The 27,229-nt window shown below is 45.4% G+C and overlaps 1 protein-coding gene across 1 annotated transcript in view; it reads left to right on the forward strand.

The window, feature by feature from the left end:
• The first annotated feature begins 5,594 nt into the window (after nt 1-5,594).
• CEP170B (centrosomal protein 170B) overlaps nt 5,595-27,229 on the forward strand; it is a 58,326-nt gene continuing 36,691 nt past the window's right edge. Inside the window, 6 exon segments of the mRNA XM_036383515.2 lie at nt 5,595-5,683; nt 6,936-7,071; nt 19,003-19,092; nt 22,108-22,186; nt 24,805-24,863; nt 26,134-26,272. Of these exon segments, the coding sequence (XP_036239408.1) occupies nt 6,967-7,071; nt 19,003-19,092; nt 22,108-22,186; nt 24,805-24,863; nt 26,134-26,272 (472 nt within the window). The 5' untranslated portion in view covers nt 5,595-5,683; nt 6,936-6,966.

A 27,229-nucleotide genomic window follows, 5' to 3' on the forward strand; every position in this document is an offset into this window, starting at 1 on the left:
CTGATGTTTCATTTTGAACTAGGATTTTTATAATCCTCAAGAATTTTAATCAAACAGCCCCACTGAACTAAATATGAAGAGGATTTTCCTAAAAATGCAGAAAATTGAACCAATGTGAGAAATTTTATTAAGAATCTCCTGACTAAGTGGACCCTTGGGAAAGGGTAGCAAAGGATCCCCTGCATGGAACAGAGTCTGCAATGAATGTACTTGCAAAATAAAGCTTGGGCCAGGTCTGAAAATGTGCAAGTGCATGACTGTAGTACTAGGGAAGAGGAAGGAAAATAAATAAAGGAGGTTACTGTAGCAAAACTGCTTAAGGAAATCCTGTATTTCTGGCATTCAACCAAATATTCCTGCCTTAGCATTATAATAACAACCACAGAGGAAGAGGAGAAAGAATTTGTTCATGGTTGGGAGGGTAAAGTACAGCCCTCTGGCCATGTATGTTGTGTTGGGTTCTCCAGGCCATGTGAAATCATTTTTCTGTTCAAGTAGGCTTGCAACCTTTCTCTTAAGAAATACACACATATATGAAAATTAATTGAACGAATAAGAGGGAAAAAACCCCTGAAATAGAGACAATCTCAAGCTGCCTGTTGTTCCCATTCTCCCACACAGGAGGCCTCAAAACCCCGCTGCTTCTCTTATGAAACCAATCAACTTTCCCTGAGAAGCTATTTCTTTAAATGTGATATTGAAATGGCTCTGACTTGCCATAAGGTGATTCCCATTTAAGATGCCACACCATACAAGTATGTATAATCTGACCTAATCTCATCAGACAGCACGACATCATCATTGCCGAGCTTTTACTAATTAAACCCCCCTAAAACGAGCTCACTTAAGCGTATGTTTTAATTCTTTCAGCGAAGTTTTATACCACACAGATCCTAGATGAGACATTCTGACAATGTTCACACTAAACCAGCTCCATTCTTTTATTGCACTGATAATTCTTCCTGCTCCCCTGCCACAAGTTATGAGGGTCATAAATTAAAAATAGTTGTACAAATTCCTCTCCATAATAAAAGTAAGATATTTTTCGTGGGTTAGCTGGGGAATGAAAGAGGATCACTGGAGAAGGCCATACTGCACATTCTGAAAAGAAGTGTTAACACAAATGGGGTTTTATTTTAGTAAATTCCATAGTAGTAAAATTAAATTTCATCTTGGTATGTAGGACTATGCTGTGGGTAAAAAAAAAAAACAAGTAAAATTCTCCAGCTGGTGTAAAACAAAGATGCCAAACTAAAGCTGTTTTGGGCAATGCTACCTCATTCCAGCTATGAATCTGTCCCTATAGCTGGTTAATAAACAGGTTAAAAACACAAGTATTGCAAAAAGCCATCTTGTGGAACCATCCAAACGACAGAAGCCTGTCCCAGTCAGACTGTATCTCTGCAAATATTTATGCCAGGGAATAACCATGCACATGAATGGTCTTATTGTTTTCCAGTTGACTGGGTAGGGCTGGGGCCTGTTCCTGGCTATACAGGAGAGGAGAATGTTGGCAACCAGCACAACTGAGGTACTGGGCAGAGTGTAGGATTGGTGTTAGATAGAGAGGAGGGGCAGATTGCTTTTGTTGGTCCAAACTCAGTTCAGCAAGGTTCCTACACCTTAAAATTAAGATAAACATCCATTAAAAAATAATTCTTTTTAGTAATTTAAAAATCACCAATCAGCAAGAAACGAACAAACAAAAAAACCCACCAAAAATCAAGGGAAATATTTTTGAAATGACACTTAGAAGGTGTATATTCAGAAGGGGGATTATTTGCATTTTATGCTGATCCAGCTCATGCTGATACCCAGAAACAGTGATGAAAAGCTTTGGTTTCAGGCTCCATAGGAAAGGGCTCAGTGCTGCCCTTTCTGCTGGCAGCCAACATCACCATTAGCTGTGTGAAGTACACAGGTCCAGACCTGCAGCATTCTCCTGTGAAAGCCCACAGATCTTTCCTGGTTACAGTAAAAATCCAGGCAGAAATCCTGACCTGAAGTGAGAATGCTGCAGGCACACATCTCCCTGCAGCAGGGCTCAAAGAGCTGGCATGTGTCCAATTTTGCTTTTCTGGGAAAGAAAGTAATCACTGAGGAGTGGAATCCATTTGAATGAAGAAGTGGTTAAGAAACCCTGCATGACCTACTTGTGAACCTCTCCTGATGCTTCTCAAAGTGAGTTAACAAAGAACAAATGAAATAATCTCGGGGAACAGTGACTGACAGCTACTTCTACAGCCCTTGGATGCAAAGTAGTGAGGAATTCACGAGCTGCACTTGCACTCATGAATGTGTGTGCATACAGCTGTGCACAGTGGATTTCAGCCAGCCTGCAAAGAGTTAATCAGGCCACGTTCACTTAGCAGTCCTGCACACCTTCATCTCTAAGCTACCCAGCATATTGATATCTAGCTCATGGAGAAGGAAAACTGCCCCTCAGAGGGGAAGCCAAACAGGACATCTGGATCAGGCTGTGATCGCTCTGGAACAGAAGCCTCCTCTGCAGCAAGATGCAGCTCTTGTTTGGCAACTCTGTCAAAAATCTCCTTCACTTCAGAGCCTGCCAGCAAGAACTTGATTTAGCTCAGCTCCTTTGGGGATGGTGGGATCTTTGTTTTGAAGCAGGGATCTAAAGTGGCTTTTGCTCCAAGCTGTGGGTTCAGGATGTCAAAGTATTTCAGTGGAGCAGAGGACCTGATTCAACAGCTCTGGATACAGATTGCCCTGTGACCTGTTATTCTTCTGCCTGGACATTTTACCTTGCCCTCACTCTCCTTGTTTAGTGGGAATATGAGTGCTCTGGGACAGGGACTGGTCCCCTTACTCTGCATCTGCACAGCGTACAGAGCAGTGAACCTCCTGCCACCTGGGCCATGCAGGCTAACACAGCTGTGAGCATGTCCCCTCTAGCTGAAGGTGACAATGCTGTAGATGAATGTAGAGGGATTTGCACGATAAACATATGCCCCAAATTTAGTGTGAGCCACATGGTGCTGCTGCTACACCCAACTTAGTGAGGTCTTTCCCTGGCCTTTCCTCCTCCCAGCAGGAAGAAGTGCTTTTATGTCATTTTTATGGGGTTGTATTTTCCAAGACAGTTGTGTGTTTGGCTAGCCTGGGGGGTTGAGCAGCCCAAGGGCTACACTGCCTGCCAAAAGGGCTTGTTTCAATATGAAAAAAAAAATTTAAAACTCAAAGTACAGCAGTGCAACAGCTTGTTTTCCCCATGGACACATGCTCTGAGTGTGATTTAAAGATGACAGTGTAGCACCAGGATATGCTGCCCACACACTCTTTTTGGAGGGGTGAGGAGAGAGGACAAGGAAAGACACCACTTATTATCTTTTTTATTCCTTTTAGATCACTGGAGTAAAATAAAGAGGCTGCAATGCAGCATTCAGCCAGGCCCAGGGTATTGGCCCAAACTTCATCTTCAGCCAGGTCAGAAGACACGTGGTGGGAACAGGGACTTTTTTTCTTCCCTATAAACATTGAAGTACTGACTGACTGCTCAAGTAAATACACATGGATAAATGCATGGTAAAACTGGGCTTAAAGAGAGACTAAAGCAAACACTAACCTTTTTATAGCAACTTATATCAAAGATTTGCCTAGATGGCAGGCTTGTATAAAGAAGTAAATTATCCTACTTCCTTCGAGGAGTTTAGAGATGCTCTACAGATTAGTTCATAGAGCAGCCTCTCCAGTAAATAGATGCAGTTCATAAAGAAGTGAATAATATATATAAAAACTTTAGCTATAGGTCAGTAAAACCAATAATAAAACATCATTCAATGACAGGATGAGCTGGCAAAATAGGGCAGAAATCCATTTTTATTTATAAAGGATTTCTATTACTTGATGGCAGCACTCAGTATAAAAGCCTCCAAAGTGCCCTGGAAGTGGCAGCTGCTCCCTCCATCCTCCTGCCTGGTGTCTGAGGGACATAGCATGCTGCAAGGGTGTGGTGCTCTGCTCCAAGCAGAGACCAAGAGCACTTCAATAAAACACAGATGCTGCAGCTCAGCCAGCTTCCAAGACTTTGAAGATAATGATACCCTGAAATCACTCTGGGGCATGACGTATCTGCCAAGAAAGAAGTCAAATGTTGATTTAAAGAAGGCAATAATACCATTAATTAAATAATAACAAAGTCCTACTGCTCTTCAGAAAGAGGAGGAAAAGGAAGAAATGCTGTTTTCCTTCCCTCCTTGCAGTCCTGCTGCAGTTCACTTTGCCCTTCCTGCTGCAGTTCACTTTGCCCTTCCTGGCTCCTCAGCCTTGCAGCAAAAGTATAAATCAGGGGTAAGCCCACAAAGTGATGTGCCAAAGGGCCACCCCCTGCAAGTGGTGTGCCAGACCTGTGGTTTCCATGCCATCAGACTTTATTAAGATTACATCCTGAGCCAAAATTCCAAAGCACACACGACTGAAGACACCAAGAAAAGTTCTTGCAGATGACAGAAACAATACTCAAACCCAACTGTACAGAGTACAAAAGCAAAGCTGTCTTTCCAGCTGGAATATCAGCCTGGGGAGACATCACTATGAACTTGATGTGTTCCTATAGTCTTCCTTTAGCAGCCTGTGTCAGAGAACCAGTGCTCAGCTGCTGGTCTTTGCAGTTCCACTGACATCTGCAGGAGCTGGGGCCCTCTTGAGAAAGCTTTACCATGCTATTCAATGCTCCTCACAATGGGAGAAAAAGTCATCACTCACTGCACTTACTGTTGTTCAGAATTTTCTAGTTACCTACAACTGAAAAGAACTCATAAAACAGCATGTCCTTTCACAGCACCCATTTCAGGCTCTTATTCCATGGTTAGATGCTCAAGATTAACTCAATCCTGCCAACTGCATTTAGGTACTGCCCTGCAAGAGGACAAGGAGGGTATGTGGAGATGGATGCCAACCTGCAGCCTGCTGGAGAGACAGACTGGTGCTGAGGCACACTTGGGTGGCTGGAGAGGCTGTGCTGGGATTTGGGCTGGAGAAGCAGCTGGTGTTGGGACTTGAGGGGGAGAAGAGGCTGGTGCTGGACCTCCCTGGTGTTGGGTCTGGTCCCGGTGTCTTGCAGAGGCAGCATCTCCAGTCCCATGGCACCAAGCCTGCATGTTGGACCTTCCCAGGCTGCCCTGGTCAGTGAGGTGCCAGAGGCTCTGCTGGCATTCACTGAGCCCCTCTGAGAGCCTGAAGGGAGGGATGCTGAACCAGGGCACGGCACTGCCAGAGGCTTCCTGGAGAAGCTGTGGATGCCCCATCCCTGGAGATGTTCAATGCCAGGCTGGATACGCCTTTGAGCAACCTGGTCTGGTGGCTGGCATCCCCGCCCATGGTGGCAGGGTAATGACCTCTAAGGTAGATGACCTTTACGGTAGATGACCTTTACGGCCCCTTCCAAGCCAACCCATGCCACGGTTGTGTCCCTGCAGCGATGACACGACCCAAAGCCAGGCCAGCACCTTCCGCCCAGGTGCCCGGCCAGCCTGGTGCGGGACCCGCCGCGGCACCGCCGCCTCCCCCGGCCGGGCCCGGCAGGGCTGGAGCCGCCTCCTGACGTCGGGAACCTGCGGCGCGGGGGCGGAGCGGGGCGGGCGCCGGGAGCGGCCCGCGGGGCAGGCAGAGCCGGCTGGCGGGGCGCGGTGCCCGGCTGCCACCGCGCCGAGGGCCGCAGCAGGTAGGACGGACGGACGGACGGACTGGCGGGGGCCGGGGGGCCGGCACACAAAGGGCTCTGCCGGCGGCTCCCGGCTCCCCTTCCCGGGCGCTTTGTCGGGGCCGCGGTGTGTGGGGCCGCTCGCGTGTCGTGACACGGGCGCGGCAGCGCGGAGCGGCGGCTCCCGGAGCGGCGGGGAGGCGGCGGGGGCCGTGCGGGCTGTGCCCGGTCCCCGCGGAGGGCACTCATCCCCACCTGAGCGCCCCGCGGCCGCTGAGGCTGCTGAGGCGGCGGTCGGGCCGGGGAGCGCCGCGCAGTCCGGGGAAAATGGAGATCTCCTTCCCCCGGTGCGCTTAGGAATGCAGCTGGGAGCCCGGGAGGTGGGTGAGGGGAAGGCGAGAGCCTGGCGTGTGCCGTGAATCCTCCTTCCTTCAGCCAGGCAGGGGAAAATGGGATGTTGTGGGAGAGGCAGGCGGAGAGGCCGCAGGAGCAGCGACAACAAACAGGTGTGGCCGGGAGAGCGCCCGGTGAGTGCCGCACGCCGGTCAGCGCTGCCGCCCCTCCGCCCGCTGGGCACCGAGCCCCGCTGGGAATCAACCGCAGCCTGGGCTTCCTGACCTGGGGTCGCAGAGCGGTTCGGTGTTTGGACCAGCCGTGTAGCGGGGGAGGAAGGAAGGAAGGATTTGTGGGCTCCCAACTTAAATCAGTGTGGAAGTGGGATGAGCAATGGGGAGGTTGGTCTCCTCCCTCCTAGCGCTGGTGTAAGCGCTCCTGGGAATGCACTGAGAAAGGTTAGAGGAGCCACGTTATGTCACCTCGGTGATGTGCTGGTCCACATCTCTGGTGATGGGGAAGGCTCAAGCCGTGTAGCACTGTGGTAGTGGTTCTGGAAAATGTTCTGGAAATGTTCCAGAAAGGAGATCTTTGTTGTTTTCTCCTTTTCCCCCTCCACCATATTTCATCATTTCATTCATTGGATTCAGCTGGAGCCTTCAATTTTTTAAACAATCCTTTCTGCAGATCCTTAGTCTTACTTTGCCATGGGAATATTTCCAGGTCTGCAGAGCTCCTACACATGGGCAGCAGGTCCTGGCAGACACTTCACAGCAACTGCTTGTTGTCACCAGAGATTTAAGATAGGAGCACAAGTGCATGACATGAGGCAGCGTTGGGTCCCACGGTAGAGGGAAATTTGGGAATGGCAGCTACACACTCTTGTACTTGCACAGTTCATTAATAGCTAACTGTGTCTTGTGGGTTTTTTTGTGTTTAGGATGTATAAAGGTTAAGTGCCAAGCGCCAAAATGAGCGTGACTTCGTGGTTCTTGGTGAGCAGCACTGGCATTCGCCATCGGCTCCCTCGGGAGATGATATTTGTTGGGAGAGATGACTGTGAACTGATGCTCCAGGTAACACGGCTTTTTTTTTTGGTAATTATTTCTTCTGAAGATGCAGTAAATGTGTATGTAATGCTGGGGATCTGTAGAGATGTTTGATGCTTTCAAGTGACACCTTTTAAAAGGAACTTCCTCTTTTTATCCTGAGTCTGTGTTTCTCCTGAAGACTTCATGTTTGTGACAGCACAAGTGAGGTTTTCAAATTGCCATGTCATCAGATGGATAGGATCTGTAGTGGTGGGAGATTAATCAAATAGATTAACTGTCTTGATGCTACTAGAAGCAGTAAACAAAGACATTCCATTCTGTCCTGATCTGTGATTATGCTGCTGGCTTTTTTAGCTTTTAACACATGTGCTGTTTACATGTGATTTGAATGCAGGCAGGGCTTTTTGTTTACCTGTTTTTCCCTTTAAGTTTGATTAAATTATTTATGCTGGTATTTCTCAGGTGTTTTTGTCATGGTAGAAAATGCTGATGTTTAGCAGAGGAAATCTGTTTTGGTAGGCTGAGTAGGCTGGTGACCTCTTCCCAAAGTAATTTGTGTTACTTGGGCAAACTTTGAGCTTCTATTAGTACTTTCCATACCAGCGTGTGTCTCTGCTGGACCTAATCCAGCATGTCTGAAGTGTTGACTGTGGTCTGATGTTTGACAGCATAATGTAGTAGATGTCACTCCAGACGAATGGGGTTGGAATCTTGCAAAGAGCTTTTGACAGGAGCAGTTTAGCTCAGGAATTCGTAGAAGCTCAGAATTGAATTAGTGATTCTGCTAAACCCATGCCATGAGTTCTTAAGTGCACAAAAAATGTTCTATTGCACCTGTCCATCCCCCTTTTGCCCCTTTGTGAAGGTGGCAAATGTTCCTGTTGGTGGCAAGATTAGGAAGCTGCCTGCACAATGGAGACTCCCTCCTCATAATTTCCACTGCTGACCTGGTCACAGGTATGTCCTAAATGCTGTGCTGATGTAGGAGGCTGTGTTTGTAGTTGCTGCAGGGATTTTGTATGATATGTCAGTAGGAGGCCTGTTTAGAGAGGTGGAAGTGCTTGTAGAGGTGTAGTTGAAGGGCAAGGTGCTCTCTAGCTGTAACAAAGTGTCAGTGCCCACAAGAGGAGAGCTTGCAGTGTTTGTCCTGCTCTGCATGCTGGCAATGACTGGCACAGCTGTGTTGCAGTGGTAGAGCTGGGACTCCTGTTCCACAGCAGATCATCTGTTTGGGTTCTCCCATGAATCACACTATCTCTTATTTCATGTTTCTACATGTCTGGCTGCTGAGACATGTAAAGGTGAGACATTAAAAATGTCCTGATATTTGCTGTACGTCTGCATTTAGGTGTCAGGAACCTGATTGGCATCTTCTCTCATGACTTGGAGGGAGAAAACACACAGTGGCCCTGGTTTCCAGAAATGGTCTTTGTTTGTGGCTGCCCATCTTAATATCTCATGAAGAAACTTGAGGGCTGTTGTGCATTTTTCTTACTGTTAGCTTTCAGTACTCTGCCAGTCATGTCTAAAGCTGTGCACTCTAAAATAAAAGTACCCAAATACCTGTTATGCTTAAAATGCACAGCTTGTTTCTCTGGTTGCTTATGGGGTTAACTGGATGTCGTGGATTGTGAGGCACTCCATACCAACCAGAGTATTTCATGTTTCTTTGCAAGCCTGAGCTGGCTTGTCAGTGTTGCTTGTGGAGTACCCAACCTTGTGAAGGCTCTTTGTTTGCCATGCACTTTTCTACAAGGTAAATGAATTGAGATTTCTAGAGGAGCCAGGAATATCTGTGAAATGGTTGTATCTGGGGGCTCGTAGGTGGTGGGTGGTATTAAAAGAGGTTTTCATTATTTCACCAGAGTGAAGGCTCTGGATTGTCTATAAAAGCCAGCAGCTTGTGTTCATGGGGTGAGCTACATGTGACCCTTTATAAACATATATTAACATTTTATTACATTAAAAATATTTATTACTGGTCTGCTATCTCCAGTAATAAAGCTTTTTTTTCTAGGCTCACATGTAAGGTCTTGTTTTGAACAGCACAGCACATTCTTTTCCTAGCCATTTGTTTATGAAGATGTTTTCCAGAGCTACCTGGGGCTCCAAATGAGATGTTTGTAGTAAGACTGAGTGCAGAAGAGAAACTGTGAGCAGAGAGACTTCATATCCAAGCAGAATTGTATGTGAGCAGATGGAGGATGAGATCTAAAAATAGACTTTTTCCCTACTGTGACTGTCCATGTCACAAAATCGTTGTGCAGACTGGCACAATCATTTGTCTTGGGGGAAGCTTAAGAAGCAGGGCAGTTATCAGAGCAGATGGACAGAGCTCTCGTGGCAGTTGTTTGCACCTTGTAGTATTTCTGTGGTACTAACCCTGAAACTATATATTCACTGCATGGTTATTTTCTATATATATTTCAAGATACTGGCATTTAATCCTTTAAAGTGCACAGCTGGGAACAGACTGGCAGTGACTGGGTGACCTGGTCAGTGTTTTTTCATCTCTAAGGCTGCTACTGCTTATTGATTTCATAGTGATATGGTTTGTGCTCCCTGTTCAGTCCACGTGTAACACGGTGCTCAAACACACGGCACAGAGATAAACCTTGTCCGGGAGACCTGCAGTCTTGCCTTTCTCATTTTACTATTTTAGGAGTGTCTTGTATATTGATATTTTCTTGGAATGTACTGTCTCAAGGTATCAGATCTCTAAACAGCAAAAAAGGATGGATTTGTCACCAAGCAATTAAGCTTTAGTTTTGTCTGGTTTTCTTATTTCATAATACAAGTAGTGGATTTGCTTTCTGATTAACAAAGAGGTGAAGAAACCCAAAGTCTTTAATCTTAAAGTAGGTCTGATAGTGGGGAAACATAATCTACCTTGATATCTTCTATACCTACTAAGAGGATTAGAAATATTCTAAATGTTTTTGCAGCTCTCTAAAGCTTCTAGTACAAGTAAATGCGAGATTTAAGTTGGGTTTGAATGTTAATGCATGGGTGAAAATGCCATGAAGTGGAGCTGTAGCTTGGCATGCAGTGTTGCTGCCAGAGCCAAGAGCTCAATTCTGCCCTTTTTCTAAGAAAAAATGCTTTATTTCTTCAACAGCTTTGCTGCTTCCTTCAGGTAACAGTGAACAAACTGCAGGAGTGTGGAAGTCTGGACCTTCACTAACTTGCACTGCTGTGGGTTTTTAATGTGAAACTCGGGGGTGGTAGGAAGCAATAGTCTGAAAAGATCTACTTTTTTAAAATAAAAACTAAAAGAATTTTGGGACCATCCTGAAGAAAATAATTTTTCCTTCCCCCAACGTCCTTCTTTTGGGAAATGCAGCTGCCATTTTTATCAGCTTTGATAACTTGCTTACTGTGATGGGTACTCAGGGACAAACATTTTGCAAACTCAAAAATTTCGCTTAACCATTAAAACATTCCCTGCTGCTCCTAAACAAAACATTTTTTTGCATTTTTGCTAAATGTAAATATTTACAGAATGGAAAGCAGTGTCATGATTTCCCTGGTTTTGTTTGAGAGGGATGTTTACTGGAAAATTTGGCAAATAGAAATATTTAACCAGTGCTCCCCTGATTATTTCCCTCACTTTAGAGTGATGCTCTGGGCATATGAGTTTTTACATGAGTGTGAGTAGGTGCAGGCAGCATGATGCTTTCTTTTTTATGCCTTTATCCTAGATGCCTTTTGAGACAGCCTGACATTTCCTATCAGGAGACACTGTTTGCAATTGCTTATAACTCTGCTAAACTTTGTAGGTGTTTGGGATGAGAGTTTATTTTCCAGGCATCTGTTTTATGCAGTGTGTTCTGGATGCAATAATTTATCTCCCTTCTTTGGTCTTTGCTGTGAGCAACTCTAAGAAAAATGCTTTTTTCTTCAGGTCAATTATTTAAAAGTATATTTAGCCTGTTCTTTGAAGTTCTGGCATTGTAGTAGAGCTGGGTCAGTGAAGATTTTCAAGAGTGAATGACTAGGTTGGAGGTGGTGGGTTTTGGTTTTTTTTTGCCCACACTGAGCGGCTTTGACTAAGTTCCAAACCTTTGAATAAAATCTGGAGTTTGAATGTGGTCAGCAGGGATGTATTTGATAGTATTCCCTTAAGTGATTTCATCTGGGAGTGAGGCTGGCAAGGGGATGGAGTGGAGAAGTGTCACAGGCTGGGCAAAGAGGAACTGGGTGCAGGTATCCACAGGGCTGGGGTGTAGATGTAACAGCAGCTGTGCTGGATTAAATCAGGGTACAACTAACCTGGCATCCTGACCCAGTGGTCAAAGCAGCTGTCAAGGAAAGCTGTTCAAGCTAAGAGTGCAATGATACTTCCAGAATGCTTGTTCAACCTCTTCACCTGTGTTTCAGGAAGCCACAGGTCAGATCTTTGCATGTAGCGGTTGGATTTCTACTCTATAGAGCTTCACCAAGTGATGAAGATTTGGCCAAGTGAAGAAGTACAACGAGTACAAGTGAGGATTCTGTTAGTGCAGAGTGAGAGGAGGAGCAGCAGGATGTGGAGAAGTGGAGAGGGTGGTGCACGCAGGGCAGAAGCCTCTCAGTGTGGGCAAAACGGGCATTACAGGATGTGGCTGCTGAGCAGCATCGCCCTTAGGCCTGAGATGGGTCAAGACTTGCTATTTATTATTCTGGTGTCAGAAGAGAGCTGTGAAAGCTCCTAGCCAAGCATCTGTCACTGGTCCAGATGGGACCAGTGCTGCTTATGATACCAATTAGTCAGTTCAAGTGCTAAGGCCTCGTGAGCTGGATATACGAGTTCATTGTGGTGAATCACACAAAAGTAACAATACTGCGTTTCCATCTTTTTAGCTTGCTTTGTTAAAAAGACAGGGAATTACAAGCATTCTAGGCACGGAAGGAGTATTCTTATGGCTGCTAAGTCAAGTGTTTATAACTGCAGAGCAGTTAGAGCACACTGGTGTGAAGGCTGCCTGTGTAATCCTGCCTCTGCCCCTGTGTACATAGGCATGAAGATGCAATCTGTTATTGTGCTGTTCCCGGGTATTTTTCCCCGCAGGATCTGTTCTGTGTCTGGTATGCAGGGTGCACGGCATGCTCCACAAATAATAGAGTGCAAAGATGAACCCTGCCTGTGTGTGACATCTGGTCAAATTAAGGTTTCATTGACCTGATGTATCCTGCCTTCCTTGGGCCATACTTGATAATACCATGTCTCTCCTGTGTAGTTTAGTTAGTGCATACATAAACGAGTGTGAATAGGTGTGGTTGTCTGGTACAGTGTTATGCTGGGAAGAAGCAGATGGTGAGAACTTGGTAGATGATCTTTTTCCTGGTCCTTCTAGGTGGCTTCGCTACAGTGCAGAAATTGTATCCCTCCATTGCTCATGTATTTCCAGCACTGGGAGCTCCCAGAAGAAGCCATGAGGAGTCTCTGCTGGTTGTTGTGTCTGGACCTCCTTCCCCATGGCAGTGTAGGGTGGAAGGGGGAAGCTGTAGTCAGGATGGGGAGATGCCCTACCTGTGCCGTTTTGCTGCAATTATCCAGAGGGTGTGAACAAGCACCTAAGTTAGTCCCTGGGTGTTGGGAATTGCCAAGAGTAATTCATTAGGTGTTACAAAGGAAGTAAGTGTCTTACAGAAGGGAATGGATCTAGCCTTGGGAAGGTGCTGCTTTTTGACAGGTAGTGTTTCCAGGTGCTGGGACAGCAGCTGTGGGAGGAAGGATGCACATCCTGTATTTCCAGGCCTAGAGTTGTTTTTTTGGCTCTTCCTTGTCCCATTGTGTTCTGTTAATGTGCAGTTGATGGGAGGAGGTTATGATGCCTAATGGCATATGGGTGTAGGAGGCTGGAGGCATATCAAGACTGGCAGACCTGGGAGGGGAGTTCATTGCTGGAGGCAGGGTAGGGAGAGAGGTGATGCTGGCACTGAGGGCAGGTGGTTATTAGGGTTGAGAGGGGTTCATGCAGCTGGCAAGGTGCTGGAAGCCTGGACTGCCAAGAGAGGGTTTGTCCCACTCTGGAGTGGACAGAGAAAAAAGGGAGATGTATCTTCCTTGTATGAGATCCTGATCCAGGCATTAGCAGCTCAGCTGCACTATAGAAATTCAGGCTTGTGTCCCACCTTAAATTATGCTTTTCCATTCCTCCTGGGTGGCCATGTAAAACAAAGGAAAAGCCAGTGCATCTGTGGGCAGCGTGCTCCCTGCCTGTGGTCAGGATCTGACCCTGGGTCACTTGAACCAGTTCACTTTGGGGATGGGGAACCAGCGAGCAAAAACCCATTTTACCCCAAAATAATGGGTTAAGTTTTTATGGGAATCATGCCAGCTTCCAAATCCCTTTGCCAAGCTGTGGGGATTACAGTTTCATTTTCCTGGGGGATTTCTCTCTTTTGTTCAGTGCCTTATTTTTTGCTTGAATACTCAGGCCCTGCTTCAGCCGCAGATCTGCTAAGCCCATGATTTTGGCTGCAGCAGAGCTGAGGGCAGGAGCCTCTGCAGCCTGGGAGCTGTAAAGAGAGTCCAGCCCCAGGATGAGGTGGCTGCACTTGCTGAAGAGATTTATCTGCTCAGGTAGAGTCATTAGAAGCTGGCAGCACCTGCCCCTGGGAGCCATCAGGCTGCCACAGGGGTGACACATTTGCAGCCAGCCTGGGGCAGGATGGAGCATTCACTGATATTCTGGAAAAGTACTGGAGGGGCCAGTGCACACAACGCTGTGAGATGCTTTGTGGTGAAAGAGGAGGACCCATCTGTGACCCAACACCCCTCCTGAAAGAGGTGTTCACATCTGTCATTAAATGTTATCCAGCATATGTTTACTTTTGAGGAGCAAAATTCACATTTCAGGCCAGAATGCCTGTAAACAGGTTTTTGTTGTTATTGCTGTTGTTTTGTTAGGTCTTTTGTTTTTGTTGTTGTTGGGTTGTTTGTTTGTTTTGGGGTGTTTTTTGTTTTTTGTTTTTTGGTTTTTTTTAAATTTGGTTTTGTCTGTCTCTGTTCTAAAGTGGGACACCAGCAGAGGTTTATATTTCCTTACTGGGACACTTGTGCAGAGCACAGTACTGGCAGAAATGTAACCTGTTCACTATGGAAAGTATTTGAGCAACTGTTTTATTGCATGCTGCCACCAGAACGCTGCAGTTATTTTGTGCCAGAAGTGCACAGCAGACTGCAGTGAGGAACAGGGAAACTGCTCATGTTTGTTTATTTTATCTCCAGTGCCACGATGCCTCGCGGCACTGGCAGGGCTGAGGTCCAAATCTCAGCCCCAACCGGTAGGTTTTCACCCATGGTAATTCTCCTGAGGAAAAAAGTAGCATCTGTATCTGCACAGACAGCTGAGCTGTGTCTGCTCCCTGGCCCTGTAGGGAAACACAGGCTGTCTGGCTGTATTTCTCCTCCTGCCTTCCTAAGCAGGTCTTTTTGCCTTGTGGATTTTGTTTGGCATCTCTGCAGCTCATATTTTCATCCAAGATCCCTGTTCTCTGGATCAGACCCTTCCCCAAACACAAAGCTGTAGGGTGTGCGCAGCACACGTAGCCACAGTGTGATTTGTGCCTCTATGGAGATTCTGCAAGCTTTTGAAGCTGATTTTGCTGATTTGATGATGTGTGCAGTTTTGAGAATCACAAGTGAGCTGCCTGGTTGCATGGCTGATTGGAAACTGGTGATCCAAGGTGTTGGTACCACTGTGGGACTGGCAGACCCCCAGGTACCATTCCTGTGTTTTGTACCATCTGCTTAACATGTTCATGGAAGAAGGAAGAGCTATATAGAAAGAACCTCCTTCCTCAGTTATATGCTGTGTGTGCATTTTGTCTACTAGGTATTTAAAACATGATGCATGGTAGATTGTATGACAGAAAAGCAACCCAACCTTATATTAGGAAGTGATTTGAATGTCTGGAAATTCCAGCCCTGGATGAGGGCTGAGTGTAGTAACAAATCAGTGCCCATGTTTTCCCTGCAGAGGAGTGTAAATACTCTTAATCAGAAAAGCACACGTGTTTTCCTGAGAGTTGTTTTCATTTGAGAACAGGTCCAGTGCTGGGATATGGTGAAAATGCTATGTGCTTCCTTCATTTCCAGCCTCTTGGAGTGTAGCCTTATTTCTTGCTTGAAGATCACCACTGCTTAAGAGGATGATACCTCCCTTCTTTCTTTTCCCCTTCTCAACCTCCCCTGAGGTGCTCCAGCTCTGGTTTGGTTGTTTGGATCTCTTACCCATAGCTCAGGACTGCTTCTCACCCCATCATAAGTGCTTTTGCTTTTGACATCTGGATATAGGTAATTGAGGTTTCTTAGTAACAGTTTATTGGAAATTCTGTTGTTTTGTTTGTTTATTTTTTTGGACCCCTATGTCTACTCGTGACGGATCAGTCTTGCCTTTGGTTGTGGAGGTCATGGCTGATCATTAAGCAAGACTCAGTATTTGGTGCACGTGTGCATTTAGGCTAGAAGTCCTCTTATGTTAGTGACTCAGTCAACTTAATTGCAGTTTTTCAATTTAGAAATGCCTAAAATCTTTCCAGTGAAGTTGCAGGTGGCTGGGAGCTCTGCACCCATGGGCAGCTCTGTAATGTGTTGACTCAGGCTTCTTAAATCACTTTCTGTGATTCAGCAGGTCACTCCTTAGAAACCACTGGCCTGCTGGGCTGAAGTGACTATCCCTGGGCTCTCAGCTGTTACCAGCATGGAAACTGGTTAGTCTCCTCTTGGGAAGTGGGATTAAGGGAGCCTGCTCCTCTCTGCAAGAGACAAAAGCACCATCAGCTGCTGAGTTGCTGCTGGCACTGCACACAAGAGCAGTTTATGTTAAATGTGACTGATGTTGAAATAAACCACACCTCAGTTCTCAAGTAAGAGTGACCTTTGGCAAGTCTGCATCAAAATAAATAAGGTGCGATTTTAGTTACTTTAAGTTGAGTTTCCTTGGAGACAGGCCCCTAGGAACTCCTGCTGCCAGTTCCTGTAATGTTTGCTGGCTTAACGTAAACAAAACTAAGAAAATTCCTCTCTTCTCCACAAAAGCATGAAATTTCACAGAAGTGCAATATGCATAACAGTTTGCCTTGTTCCTGATGTGCTCTTAAAGAGATGCTGAGAGGTTGGAGGAAGACTGTGGGTCAGATTTTGCATGTTGTTTTGACTCTTTTTGCCATAGGCTTTCTTGAACACAGCTGAAACTTCCTTGGAAAACAGGCATAAATTGGTTCCTTTGGTGACCTCTTTCTGCATTTATGGAGGGGAATATCATGTTGCAGGAATACATGTCTGCTCCCCTGAGATGACCCCCATCTGACTGGGGACCCCTGAGTGGCTGAAGTCAGCTGTTGTAGAACACAGCAGACCAAGGGCTGTGCTCAGTTACATCAGGGTCAGATGCAGGGCAAATTGAATTTTTTGGAGACAGCTGGTTCCCAGAAATAAACTTCTTTTAAAGTGACCTGTGATACATTTAAAATCAGATACCAGATCTGTCCCAATTTTTTGTCTGGGTTAACTTTTTGGTCTGGAAACCTTTCTGCCCTTGGAAGGGAGATAAATGGTTTGTTCTGCCTTTAGAATCTGTTAATCTTTAAATGAGCCTCCATGATGTGCTGTAAAAAGCGAAAGCAAACACTGCTGCAGCAGTTTATCAGCATTCCCTTGTATCTCATTGGGAACAGTGGCATCCACAGTTTTGAGTAGCAGAGGGATCACAGGGAAGACAGATCATGTCTGTGCTGTGCAGGGTTTGCATGGTTGCCTGTGCATGGTTGTCTTTGACTCTGGTGCCATGAAGCACAGCACATAAATGCCCATGGACAGGGAGAGGGGATGGTCATCCCCCTCTGCTGTGTAGGTGAGGTGTGGTGATCCCTCCAGGAGCCCTGTCCATACAGTGCTCAAACAGCCAGACTGCTGTGGGGACAGGCTCTGGGCTCACATCCTCCAAAGGGTGTGAGGGACCATGTGACAGATCAGGAACAGCCCCAGCTTGTGTAGCATCAGCTGCTGTGGTACCTGAGGCTGTGCCTGGAGACACTCCTGTCCTCAGGGCCATGTGCTGAGGTGCAGGGCCTGGGCAGTGTCCCTCAGCTGTGCTCACCTGGACCATCCTTACCTTGCACTGCACACACCTGCCACAGCCACTTGGGTCACTGAAAATGGACTGAGGAGCTGCATCTGGTGTGGATAACAGGAGAGAGAAGCACTGCCTTCACTGCAAATGCTTAAGATGTGCCCTGCCTTGAGGTCAGGGCTCAGACAGCAAGTGTGGGGATGGCATGGGGGTGAGGGGTTTGTGTGTGCCCCTCCTGGGAGGGCTTTGCTCTGTGTTGCTTCTCCTGTTTAGTGCTCAGCATAGCAGGAGGCACAGGTGGGCTGTCCCCAGCCATGGTTTCTCTGTCTGTTCCACCTCTGTTTGTGTCTTCGTGGGGTGATTGCTGTCTGAGCAGCATCAGTTGGGCAGCAAAGCATGAAGTGCTTCCTTGGAAGTCCAGCAGCATGTGGATAACTGTATTAGTGAGGGAGCTGGAGGCATGGGGTCACTTGCCCCTGTCCTCACTGCCTCTGCTTGGGGTGACATGTCATGAATAGTGTGAGGGATGTTGCAAGGTGGAAGGGTAATCTTCTGGCCAGATAGTGCTTGCTTCATATTGGTACTTCAAGGTTATTCTGGAGGATGTGTCTCCTGGGCTGATGGGTGCTCTGCAGGGGAAGGAGACGCCATTTCTCAGGTGTTGTGGTACTTCCCATGTGCTTGATATTGGTAGGGCCAGAAGAAATTTCTGCAAATAGTAGCAGTTTGTGTGAAAAAAGCCTCTTTTCACCAAGGAATTGCCTGAAACAATCTTTGCCTCTGCATGCTTGCAAGAAGCCAGATAATGGCTTGCTGAGAGCGGTGCTGTGGAAACCAGTGTGTCTATACTTGGCAAAAGGAAAGGACTTTCAGCAAGAACTTGTTGGTTGGTGCCCAGGAGGATGAGGATTAGCTGACTTGGAGCCTGGCTGGTCTCCCTGCTCTCCCCTCCCCTGGCCTGAGGTACCAGGGAGGTCTCAGTGCTGTGTGTACGTGCTGATGGAGAGACTGCTTCCAGTGTCTGCCTGAGGTCAACTGCAGCAAGGATTCAAGTTACGAGAGGCAGCAGGTCTAAAAACAGACAGTCTGGTGTCTTTATAGCTGTAACACACCATATTTCAAAATTATTCATAGATCTTGTCCTAGCACTTCTTTCAGAAGTCTGACATGATGCCTGCTCAAGTGTCACACTCTGTTTTGAAGATAAGGTGCATTACTTGTGCATTGTGACAAAGCCAGTGGCACCAGATCACTGTAAAGTTCAGTGTACTCAAACCCAGTTTACAGTTTAAATTTTCTTGGAGTTGCTTTCTTTCTCATTCCAGGTTTACTAACCTCTAGTTTGGAGCACATCCTAAAATTTAAATCAATTCCAGGACATAATCCTGGGAACAGTATAAATTTTTGGGAACAAGTTTGGTTTGTAACTCAAGAAAATGATTTTTTTTCTCTTTGAAAAATAGGAAGAAATGATCCCAAGTAGGAGCATCCCTAGTGTCGAGGCCATTGGCCTCAGCAGTTGAAAAATGGAGATCTTCTAGCTCATGCTGGCTCAGATCCTGGCCCCCAGGCTTTCAGTTTGACTGATTTTGTTCAGTGTGTGTTGATATAATTTATTGAAATTGTGGCATAGTCTTGACAGCCTTCAGCGATTTTTTAAAAACTTTTTATTTTCCCTTCTCCATGAAAATAGCGTATTGTCTTCAAACTCTGCAACCAACCATGGAAGCATTTACTGCTTATCCTTCCATTATTTATAGCAGTAAATAGTATTTAATCCTCCCTGCTTTCCCCCTCTGTCCCCCTAGCCCCATGAAGGCAGTTTAATGTCTCAGTGTTGCTCTGATGACCAGTGTCTCTGTGCCTGATGCTCGTTTTGTGCTTCCATTGCCAGTCCCGCAGTGTGGATAAGCAGCACGCTGTCATCAACTATGACAAGGACAAGGATGAGCACTGGGTGAAGGATCTCGGCAGCTTAAACGGGGTGAGTACCAAACCTCCAGCTGGCAGGGGTGGCCTGGTGCTGTGCTGAGTCTGCAAGCACTCATGTGCTCGCTGAATCCTGCTCTCAGACCCTTTTGGGTCACTGCAGCTGTTGGCACGAGTTAAGCCAAACATGCATCATTATTTGCAAGGCCTGAGGTGGAGGTCGTGTAGCATCTCGTCTTGGGAGGGGAAAGCTTTGGTGAATATTGTATTGCTTTTTCCCTCTCTGCTGGTGTCCTTGCAGAACGCTTCAGGGCTCACAAAATTAGAAAGCCTCTTGCAAAAGGGGAAGAATTAAATTCAGTTGCATGTTGGGGATGTTAACTTTAAACTGGTGGAGATTCTGGAGCAGCTGTTCAGCATGAGCAGGGTGACCTTTTGGTGGTTTCATTGTCAGTGCATGGAGTGATTTATGGGGTGATGAGAAATTTAATTTCATTGGGGAGAAACTACTTAAAACCACCTCTTTTTTTTTTTTAATAATAAAAATTGCTTTTTTGCCTGCCTTGAGCCTGCTTTGCATGAAAACTGAGGAATACTGTGAGGACAGAAGAAGGAACTGAGCCTGACTGAATTTTAACCTTTGCTCTGCTTCAGCTTATGCAGTGGTGTTAGACACCTGAATTCCATGATACTTAAATACGCCACTGTTGTTAAAAATGTCCAAATGGGGTAGCGTGCCTCTGTTTTGGTAGTTTTTTCATACAAGTGGAGCTGTTCCTCTGCTGGAGCAGGCCTAAGCTAGATTCACCTAATTGTCTTCCCAGTGGGGGTTTTACTGCAGCCATTGTTTCATTGTTTTGGACATAGAAGCCCTCCACCATCACGGCCACAAAACCACAAGATGAGCCCAGAAACTTGTACAAAAACAGTGGCTAAAGCAGCCCTCAACCATTCTGCCTCTTCTGGCATCTGAACACAGCAAGAATGAGTGCTAATCCTTCTCAGCCTAATAGCTGAAGGCACAGAGCCCTGCTGAAATGGGAATATTTCCAGTAACTGGTCTGGACTCTAGCTGGATCCCTGGTTCAAAAGCTGTGGTATTTAACTCATGGTGGCAAAATAGCAGCTAAAGATTCTGCTAGCAAGGGAGGGAAGATATGTACCACTAATTATTTTCTATCTTTCTATCACATGCTAAAGCATAAGAATTTACAGTATTTTAATAGTAGACTTATGCTTAGAGAGGCAGTGGAGTAAAAGGGAGTTGCAGCAGTGCCTATTTTTGCAGCTGATCAAACACTTCTCTTGACTGTTTCTGTTGTTGGCCAAACCAAATTTTGCATGCAATAAACATATTTTTATTTGAAAATTGTCACAAAAACTTGTTTTCCCTCCTGAAACTAAAGAAATCACTTTTGAGCATCTTGATTTTAAATCTATTTTCAGAATTTCCTTTTATTTTGTATTTGAGTAGTCAGCAATGCATTATGTGGCTTTGCTGGATAATCTGGTTAATATTAATTGTCAAAATGTTTTATATTGTTTTTATTATAATGTTCAGGTAATTCTGCTGTCTCTATTCAAAGGTTTTTGTTTTTAAGGGTAGCATTTCTATCCAAATTAAGAATTTTACTGAAGTTACTTTTATCTCAAGTAAATGTGGACAAATAGGTAACTATCAAAATGGGTTCTTGCAGACTTTTTTGAAGAAAATTCAGCAAACAATTATTCTTGTTCCAGATGCGACTGTTGTGGGTTTTTTAAATATTAAAAACTTTAATGCAAATTGGAATTCTGTGCCTTTTAACTAGCTTCACTGTTTTTATTCTGAAATTACAGGCCTGTTTCCCAACTCTTCTATAAATTGCCTGGAAACTGGGGGCTGTTGTCTGCTGAGATTCTAGTTTCCTGCTCTACCATTTATTTTTCATCTGTGGTTAATACTAGGTCTTATCATGCATGTTTGGCTTGGCTGAGGTGAGAAGACAGAAGGAAAAGACTGCGCTGCAGTCATGCAAACATGCAAATTCATTTTCTAGTTTAATTCTGTTTCCTCAGCTGCATTTGCATTAATGGCACAAAGCCCCAGCAGCAGATTCCTGGTCTGAGAGGCTGGGTGAATCCCACCTTCCCAAGTAGGGTAACTCCTGGTGTCTGACTGCCTCAAATCCAGCTGTGGGAGAGGCTAATCCCCATCAGCACTCTGGGGCTTCTTCACCCCTTTCTTATTTTTGTTTGGCCCAGGTCATTGCGAAGGCACATGGGTTTATTTGTGAAAGATGTCCACGCATGCTTGATTTGATCCTCGGTTGGTCTGGGAGAATTGTTTCATAGTGGGTTCCCTCAGGAAGCACAGACATCAAAGACATTTATTCACAGCTGTGAAATACATGTCTTGCACCTTTAGAAGGATGTTAATTCCTTTCAGCCTCAGTTAACTGCCTGGAGCATGGGCAAAAGGGGCGGGTGAAGTTTCAGCACAGGGGTTGGTTATCTCGGACAGTGTGGCCTCAGGTGTCATGGTGATGCTGCTTCAAATTTTTTTCCCATTTCCCTGTGCATTTTCATTTCCCCTTCCTCTGTGATAGGCTTTGCTTGTTAAATTATCACCCCTTGGGGCTGACACCAGTCTTGTTTGGCATCCAGCAGAAAGCTGATTCCTAGCTCAGTAATTAAGGGCATGAATTGCAACCGTTTGCTGGTTGAGACGGGTGTAGGAGAACCAAGAGCATTTGAAGTTCCTAACTTCAGGCACCTCATTTACCTGCTCAAGTCAGGGACTAAAATTGCATTTGCAGTTGGTGCAAAGGAAATCTCCCTAAAGGTCCCTTCACAGCACCTTGCTTTGAAGCATAATTGGGGTGCTCTGACTTGCCCATGGGAGCTGCTTGCTGGTGTTGGTTTTTCCAGGGAACTTAGCTCCTAGCTCCTGACTTGGTGCTGGCACACTCTGAGTACGTGCAGTGCCATCAGCAGATGGCCATGGGTGCTCTCCAGGAGCACCATCCCTCTGAGATCCATCACCCTGGTACCCTCAGTCCAAACCCATTCCTGTGCTTCTCTCCTGCAGACGTTTGTCAATGATGTGAGGATTCCTGACCAGAAGTACATCACCCTGAAACTGAACGATGTCATTCGCTTCGGCTATGATATCCTTTCTGGAGAGGATGGGGACTCAGGCTCTCTTTGGGTTTTGTGCTGCTGGCTGCATGGAGAGGTACCAGGGCTAATTGTGTCTACTGAGTAAGGTGTTTGTTTGGAGCCTTTGGGTGTCTCATGAGCTTGTGTTTCTCCACATGAACCTGATTCAGAGCACATTAATCATGATGCCTGCTTTTTCATTGTACTTTGGATCAGGCCCTGCACTGGCAGTAATGTGGAAGTGCCTTTTCAGTCTCCTCCTAAGGAAGGGTTGTGGTTTTTTCTTTTTATTTGGGTGGCAACTGTAGCTGGTACTAGCTGGGAGCAAACATAGTTAATATATTTTTGTATGAACTGATATCTTCCTATATTTTTTTTCATTCAATTTGCCTTGTTTTATTAGTCATTTCACCCAGATGCTTTCTTTCAGACAATTTTCAGGCCTTCAGCCTTCAACATTTAGCTGTGGAGTTTGTAGCCAGACCTTGACTGTGTACTGATTAAAGTTTGCCTGTGCAAATTGGTTCTGCCATAAAATGCAAGAGTAAATCTTTAGCAATAGCACATTTCACCTCTAGCAAGGGAAGCTAGGTTGCAGTTATTGCTTTATTTACAGACCACAAATCCTGCCAGTGTCTGCTAAAACACCTTTGCTTTCATCCCTTTGCTTTTTTACCCTGATGTGACAGTATGGCTGGCTATAAGAATAGATGTTGACATGCCTTTCTGAGTCTGAAGAGCAATAGTGGTAAGTAGAGGCTCCTATTGCTGTCTTTTCATGTAATCCAATACTTTTTTCACTTTTTTTTCAGTTACTTCTATCTGCCAAACTTTGCCCACTCAAGCTGAATTTAGAAGTAGCAAGTGTCTTCTTCAGGGTTTTTTTTTTTTTTTCTTTTCTGGGGAGATGTCAATTAAAACAGTCCAGACATTTCTGAGAATAGAGCCAGAGACTAAGTTTTAGTTTTAAATTTGGTGGGGGAAAATGTTTGGCTGGAAAATTCCTGTGCATCCTTGACCCCAAGGCAACATTCCTCCTCTGCCTTTTGCTGTCCCATGATAATCCATTTGTGCTTGGCCATGCTTTAGCCCTTGAAATACTCCAAACCTTCAGCCTTGCTGGTCTCCCAGGGAGCTGGTACTTCAGCTCTCTGCAGTGACAGTGCAGGAGCACTCACTGTTGCCACCAGGATTGCTTAAACTTGTGTGTGCCATTCTGGATCTGCAGGAAAAGAGAGTTTTCTGGGCCATGGATCATAATTTGGGTCTTGGTCACTCTCCTCTGGAATCCTGTCATTAAAGGTGGTGTCTTGCTGCACATGTGATGAAATCCATTACAGGCAACCTCAGTTGAAGCTTTTCTTGATTTTGCAATTTTTTATTTTTTTTTTATGTAGCTGCTTGTGTATATTCTGGTTTCTTGGTGTGTGAGGAAATGCAGAGAAGACTTGCTGTGAGCTCCAGTCCTGGGAAGGCAAAAATCAATGCCTGGAGCATGGGTGGGTTTAATGGCTGCAATACCAGTTTAAACTTTTTACAGAAAGCTGTTCTCAGCAATGAGCAGCTGAGTTTAAGTATTTAGTCCTGCAGCCCTTTCATGCATATTCAAGTGAAATGAATGGTTATACTCATGAGTTGTAGAATTTATTGCCCTTAACAGGAAAATTTTAAAGAATGTAGGTTTTAGAGTAACCTTTGTAAGATGTACTGTACCTATGGCAGCTATAAGGTCTTTCTCTGCTTTGCTGTGTTGGTGCCACTCTGTTTAGCAGAGCTTTCTGTGCACACTGCAGGCAGCTTGGTGTGGATGGCAGCATCTCCTGAGGTCTTGGAGTCTCTGTGTCCCATTGCACGAGAGCTTTTCTCTTTTCCATTTACAGTTTCACTTACAGGCTGTGCAGAGTTTCCCTGCTAGGCCAGTATCACTGGGTTTATTTTTAGTCTAACATTTTCCATCTTTCCTTTTTCCTCCTCTTTGCTTTCTGCTGTGCTGATTGGGTTGTTCATGATGACATTCCAGATGCCAGCTTTTTTTTTTGCCTTTTTTTTTTTTTAATACAGCATTGCTGAGGATTATTGCCTGGGCTCAACCATGTGAATGCCTCCCTCCCTAAGAGGTCACAGCAGCTCATGACCTGATTTACTTTTCATCTAGAAAACTGCAGTGACTGAAAGGCCTTGCCAGGGCAAGAGAGCACCATAGTGCCAAGGGTTTGAGCAAGGAGCTGAGCTCTGCTGCTCCCTTACCCAGCATGTGAAACTGGCCCATCTTGGCCAGGATGCTCAGTGGTCTGCCTGAAGCCACCAGCCAGGTGGAGAGGGTCAGGGTGTGAGCTGAGCTGGGGCTCTGGTTGCTCCCCCAGGTCCTGCACAGAGTTGCTGGTGCTCCTTCAGGCTTCTCCTGCTCAGGTCCCCATGTCTGCTGCCCCTCAGCTGTCCTGGATATGCCCAGCAAATGTGATTGTGCACAGCAAAGACCATGCTGGGCTGCAGCACAGGCAACTTTAACTACCCCGTGTATTTTAAGACTTTCTGGTTTTATGATCCTGTTTTCTTTCTGTGACTAAATGTTAAATTTCTTTGTCCATTCAAGTCCTTTGTATTTTCCTTAATGAATTTTCTGTACATTCGAATATGTATGTCCTGGAACAAATTCAACACAAAGTCCCAGAAGAAGCATTAAAGGTAAGAGTGGCTGGGTGCAGTGCACTTTAAAAAAAAACCAAACTTTTAAATACTCTGGTGATGGTCAAGCAGAGTGAAATATTAAAATACTCTTGATGACAGTGATATGTTTCAAAATGTGAGGCTCTCTTTGGATTTGGACTTAATGAACCCCTCCTTTGAGGAGAGATACATTTCCCAGTTATCTCAACTCTGATCTCTATCCCTGTGCTAACATGTAGATCAAGTTCTGTATGTTCGTGACTGCCAAGAAAAAAAAGGTTCCTTAAGCTGTAACGTGTTAAAGAATAACCAGCACATGAACCTGTGGGTGAAGCACAGCAAAACTTTTTTCTCCCCAGAAGTGGAGCACAGATGTCTTTTCTGAGCATGGTGACTTATGCCAGCTCCACCACACCTCCTCAATCAGGCTGAAGTGTGCTTAATTTATTCATGGGTATCATCTCATTTTTGCCTTCAAGCTCCCAATTTTTACTTAGTGAGCAGTCAGTCTTCTTAGGAGCGAGGTGTTTTTTAAACATTGTTCAGTAGCAGGTAAGAAATATTCAAGCATCCCTTTATCTAAGGCAGAAAAGCAATCCCCTCTGGGCAAGAAAGCTATAATGTTCAACTGTGGGACTGGGCTATCAGTGCCATGCATCAGCTCTTGGCTAGCAGATACTGCCTTCCTAGCCCTGGTTCCATGTTTAGGAATTGGCAAAAATAGGGAATTTAACAGCTACAATTGGGCAAATGATTCATTGAACTTACTCAGGGATAAACTGGATAGGTTCACCCTTTTATTAATTTACTTGTAATAAACCAGCTTCTAAATAGCTCATTTACTGTGTTAATATGGAACCTGTTTTAAGGTAGAATCGCTTTCCTAGCTGGGGAAAGAGTTTGGAGAAAATAATTCAAATAGATTCCAATTGCCTTTGCTGAAAAACTGAGATAATGCAGATGAGCACCCTGAAATAATTTATAATGTTCTTTTAAGAACAAAGGGGATTTCAGGATTTGAATCCTGAGTGGAGAAGGGCCTGTGCTCTGATTCTTCTCAGTCTATTTTTTAAAGGATTTTGCTAATTAGTTGTTTTGCAGAGCTAAGTCACAGTGACCTTCTTGTGTACTAGAATTGTCACTTAATGGCTTCCAAATGGGGTACTTCTCCTGTTCTGTAGCTTCTTCCCAGGTGTGCATGCTTTTTGCTGAAGGACAGAGCTGCAGTGGAGTTTTGGGTGATCTGTTGGTGGGGAAGAGGTTTTCACTGCTGTTGGTGTCTCTGCAGCATGAGAAGTACACCAGCCAACTCCAGATGAACTACAAAGGCACGGCCGTGAAGAGGGCGGAGCAGCCCATGGAGCACAGCGTCTACACAGAGTCCCCACAAGCAAAGCTGGAGAAAGGAGAGAGGAAAGCAATTACAGGTACCTGCTTGGGAACCAGTTCATCTGGATTCTGAGCAAAGTGCAGCTTGAGCCCTGTGCTGGGTTATGATTCTGACAGTAGAGTCTTGTGGGTTGCATTTGGGAGCAGTTCTGGAAGGATCATCTTTCTAAACTCCTGGATTATTCCAGACTCTGGGTTTTCAGTCTCAAAAAAAAAAAAAATCAGCTGGTGTGATGGCTCCTACATGCCTTGTTGCTGTGTGTGTTCTGGAAAACCTGTGGGCAGAGCAGGTTTGGTAAGTTCTCTGGCACCTGTATGGTCTATTTTTAATTTCCTAATCATGAGCTGGTGTTTGAACAGAGAGGGTGACTCAGAGTAGAAAATGTATAGCTGCTGTGGCATGGTGCTGGCAGGCAAAGAAGCAGCAAGCCATTTCTTTCACAAAGCCTGGATGGTTTTAAATGGCTGTATTTCCTAACGTGCCAACATGTGGGATTGAAACTGACTGCCAAACTGGGAGATGTTTGCTTCAGGTCACTGTTCCCCAGCTTCAAACCTTTTCTGTTTGAGAAATTCCTTCTCTTCTCCATTTTGTTAACAACTGCTGCCTGCCTTTAAAGATCCTTTGTTGAATTTGGTTCCTCTGTGTTCCCCATTATGGTTTGCCAGGACCTTCCCAGCAGTCTTGTCTCACCCATTTCACCCAAATTCCTGCCCCCTGTGTGTGCTGTCCTGACAGGTCTCTCTCCCCACTTCTGCTCAGGTATCAGTTCATGGCTTGCTGATGCATGGGAGGAACAAAAAAGGTTTTAAAGCATATTGGTGACATGACTGCCAGTGGTGGTCTTGTGGCTTCAGGATGGCAGAGCAATTGGAAAGCTTTAGGGTTTAGCAGGGGGAGTTGCCCACTCTGTTGGAGGAAGAATCAGGGAGGAGAATGGAGGGAAGGGGATGGCAAGTAAAAGAGTGAGGTAAACATCTTGGGTGAGTTTGCC

This window comes from Molothrus ater, chromosome 6 (genome assembly GCF_012460135.2).
Source record: "Molothrus ater isolate BHLD 08-10-18 breed brown headed cowbird chromosome 6, BPBGC_Mater_1.1, whole genome shotgun sequence".
Classification (NCBI taxonomy): Eukaryota; Metazoa; Chordata; class Aves; order Passeriformes; family Icteridae; genus Molothrus; species Molothrus ater.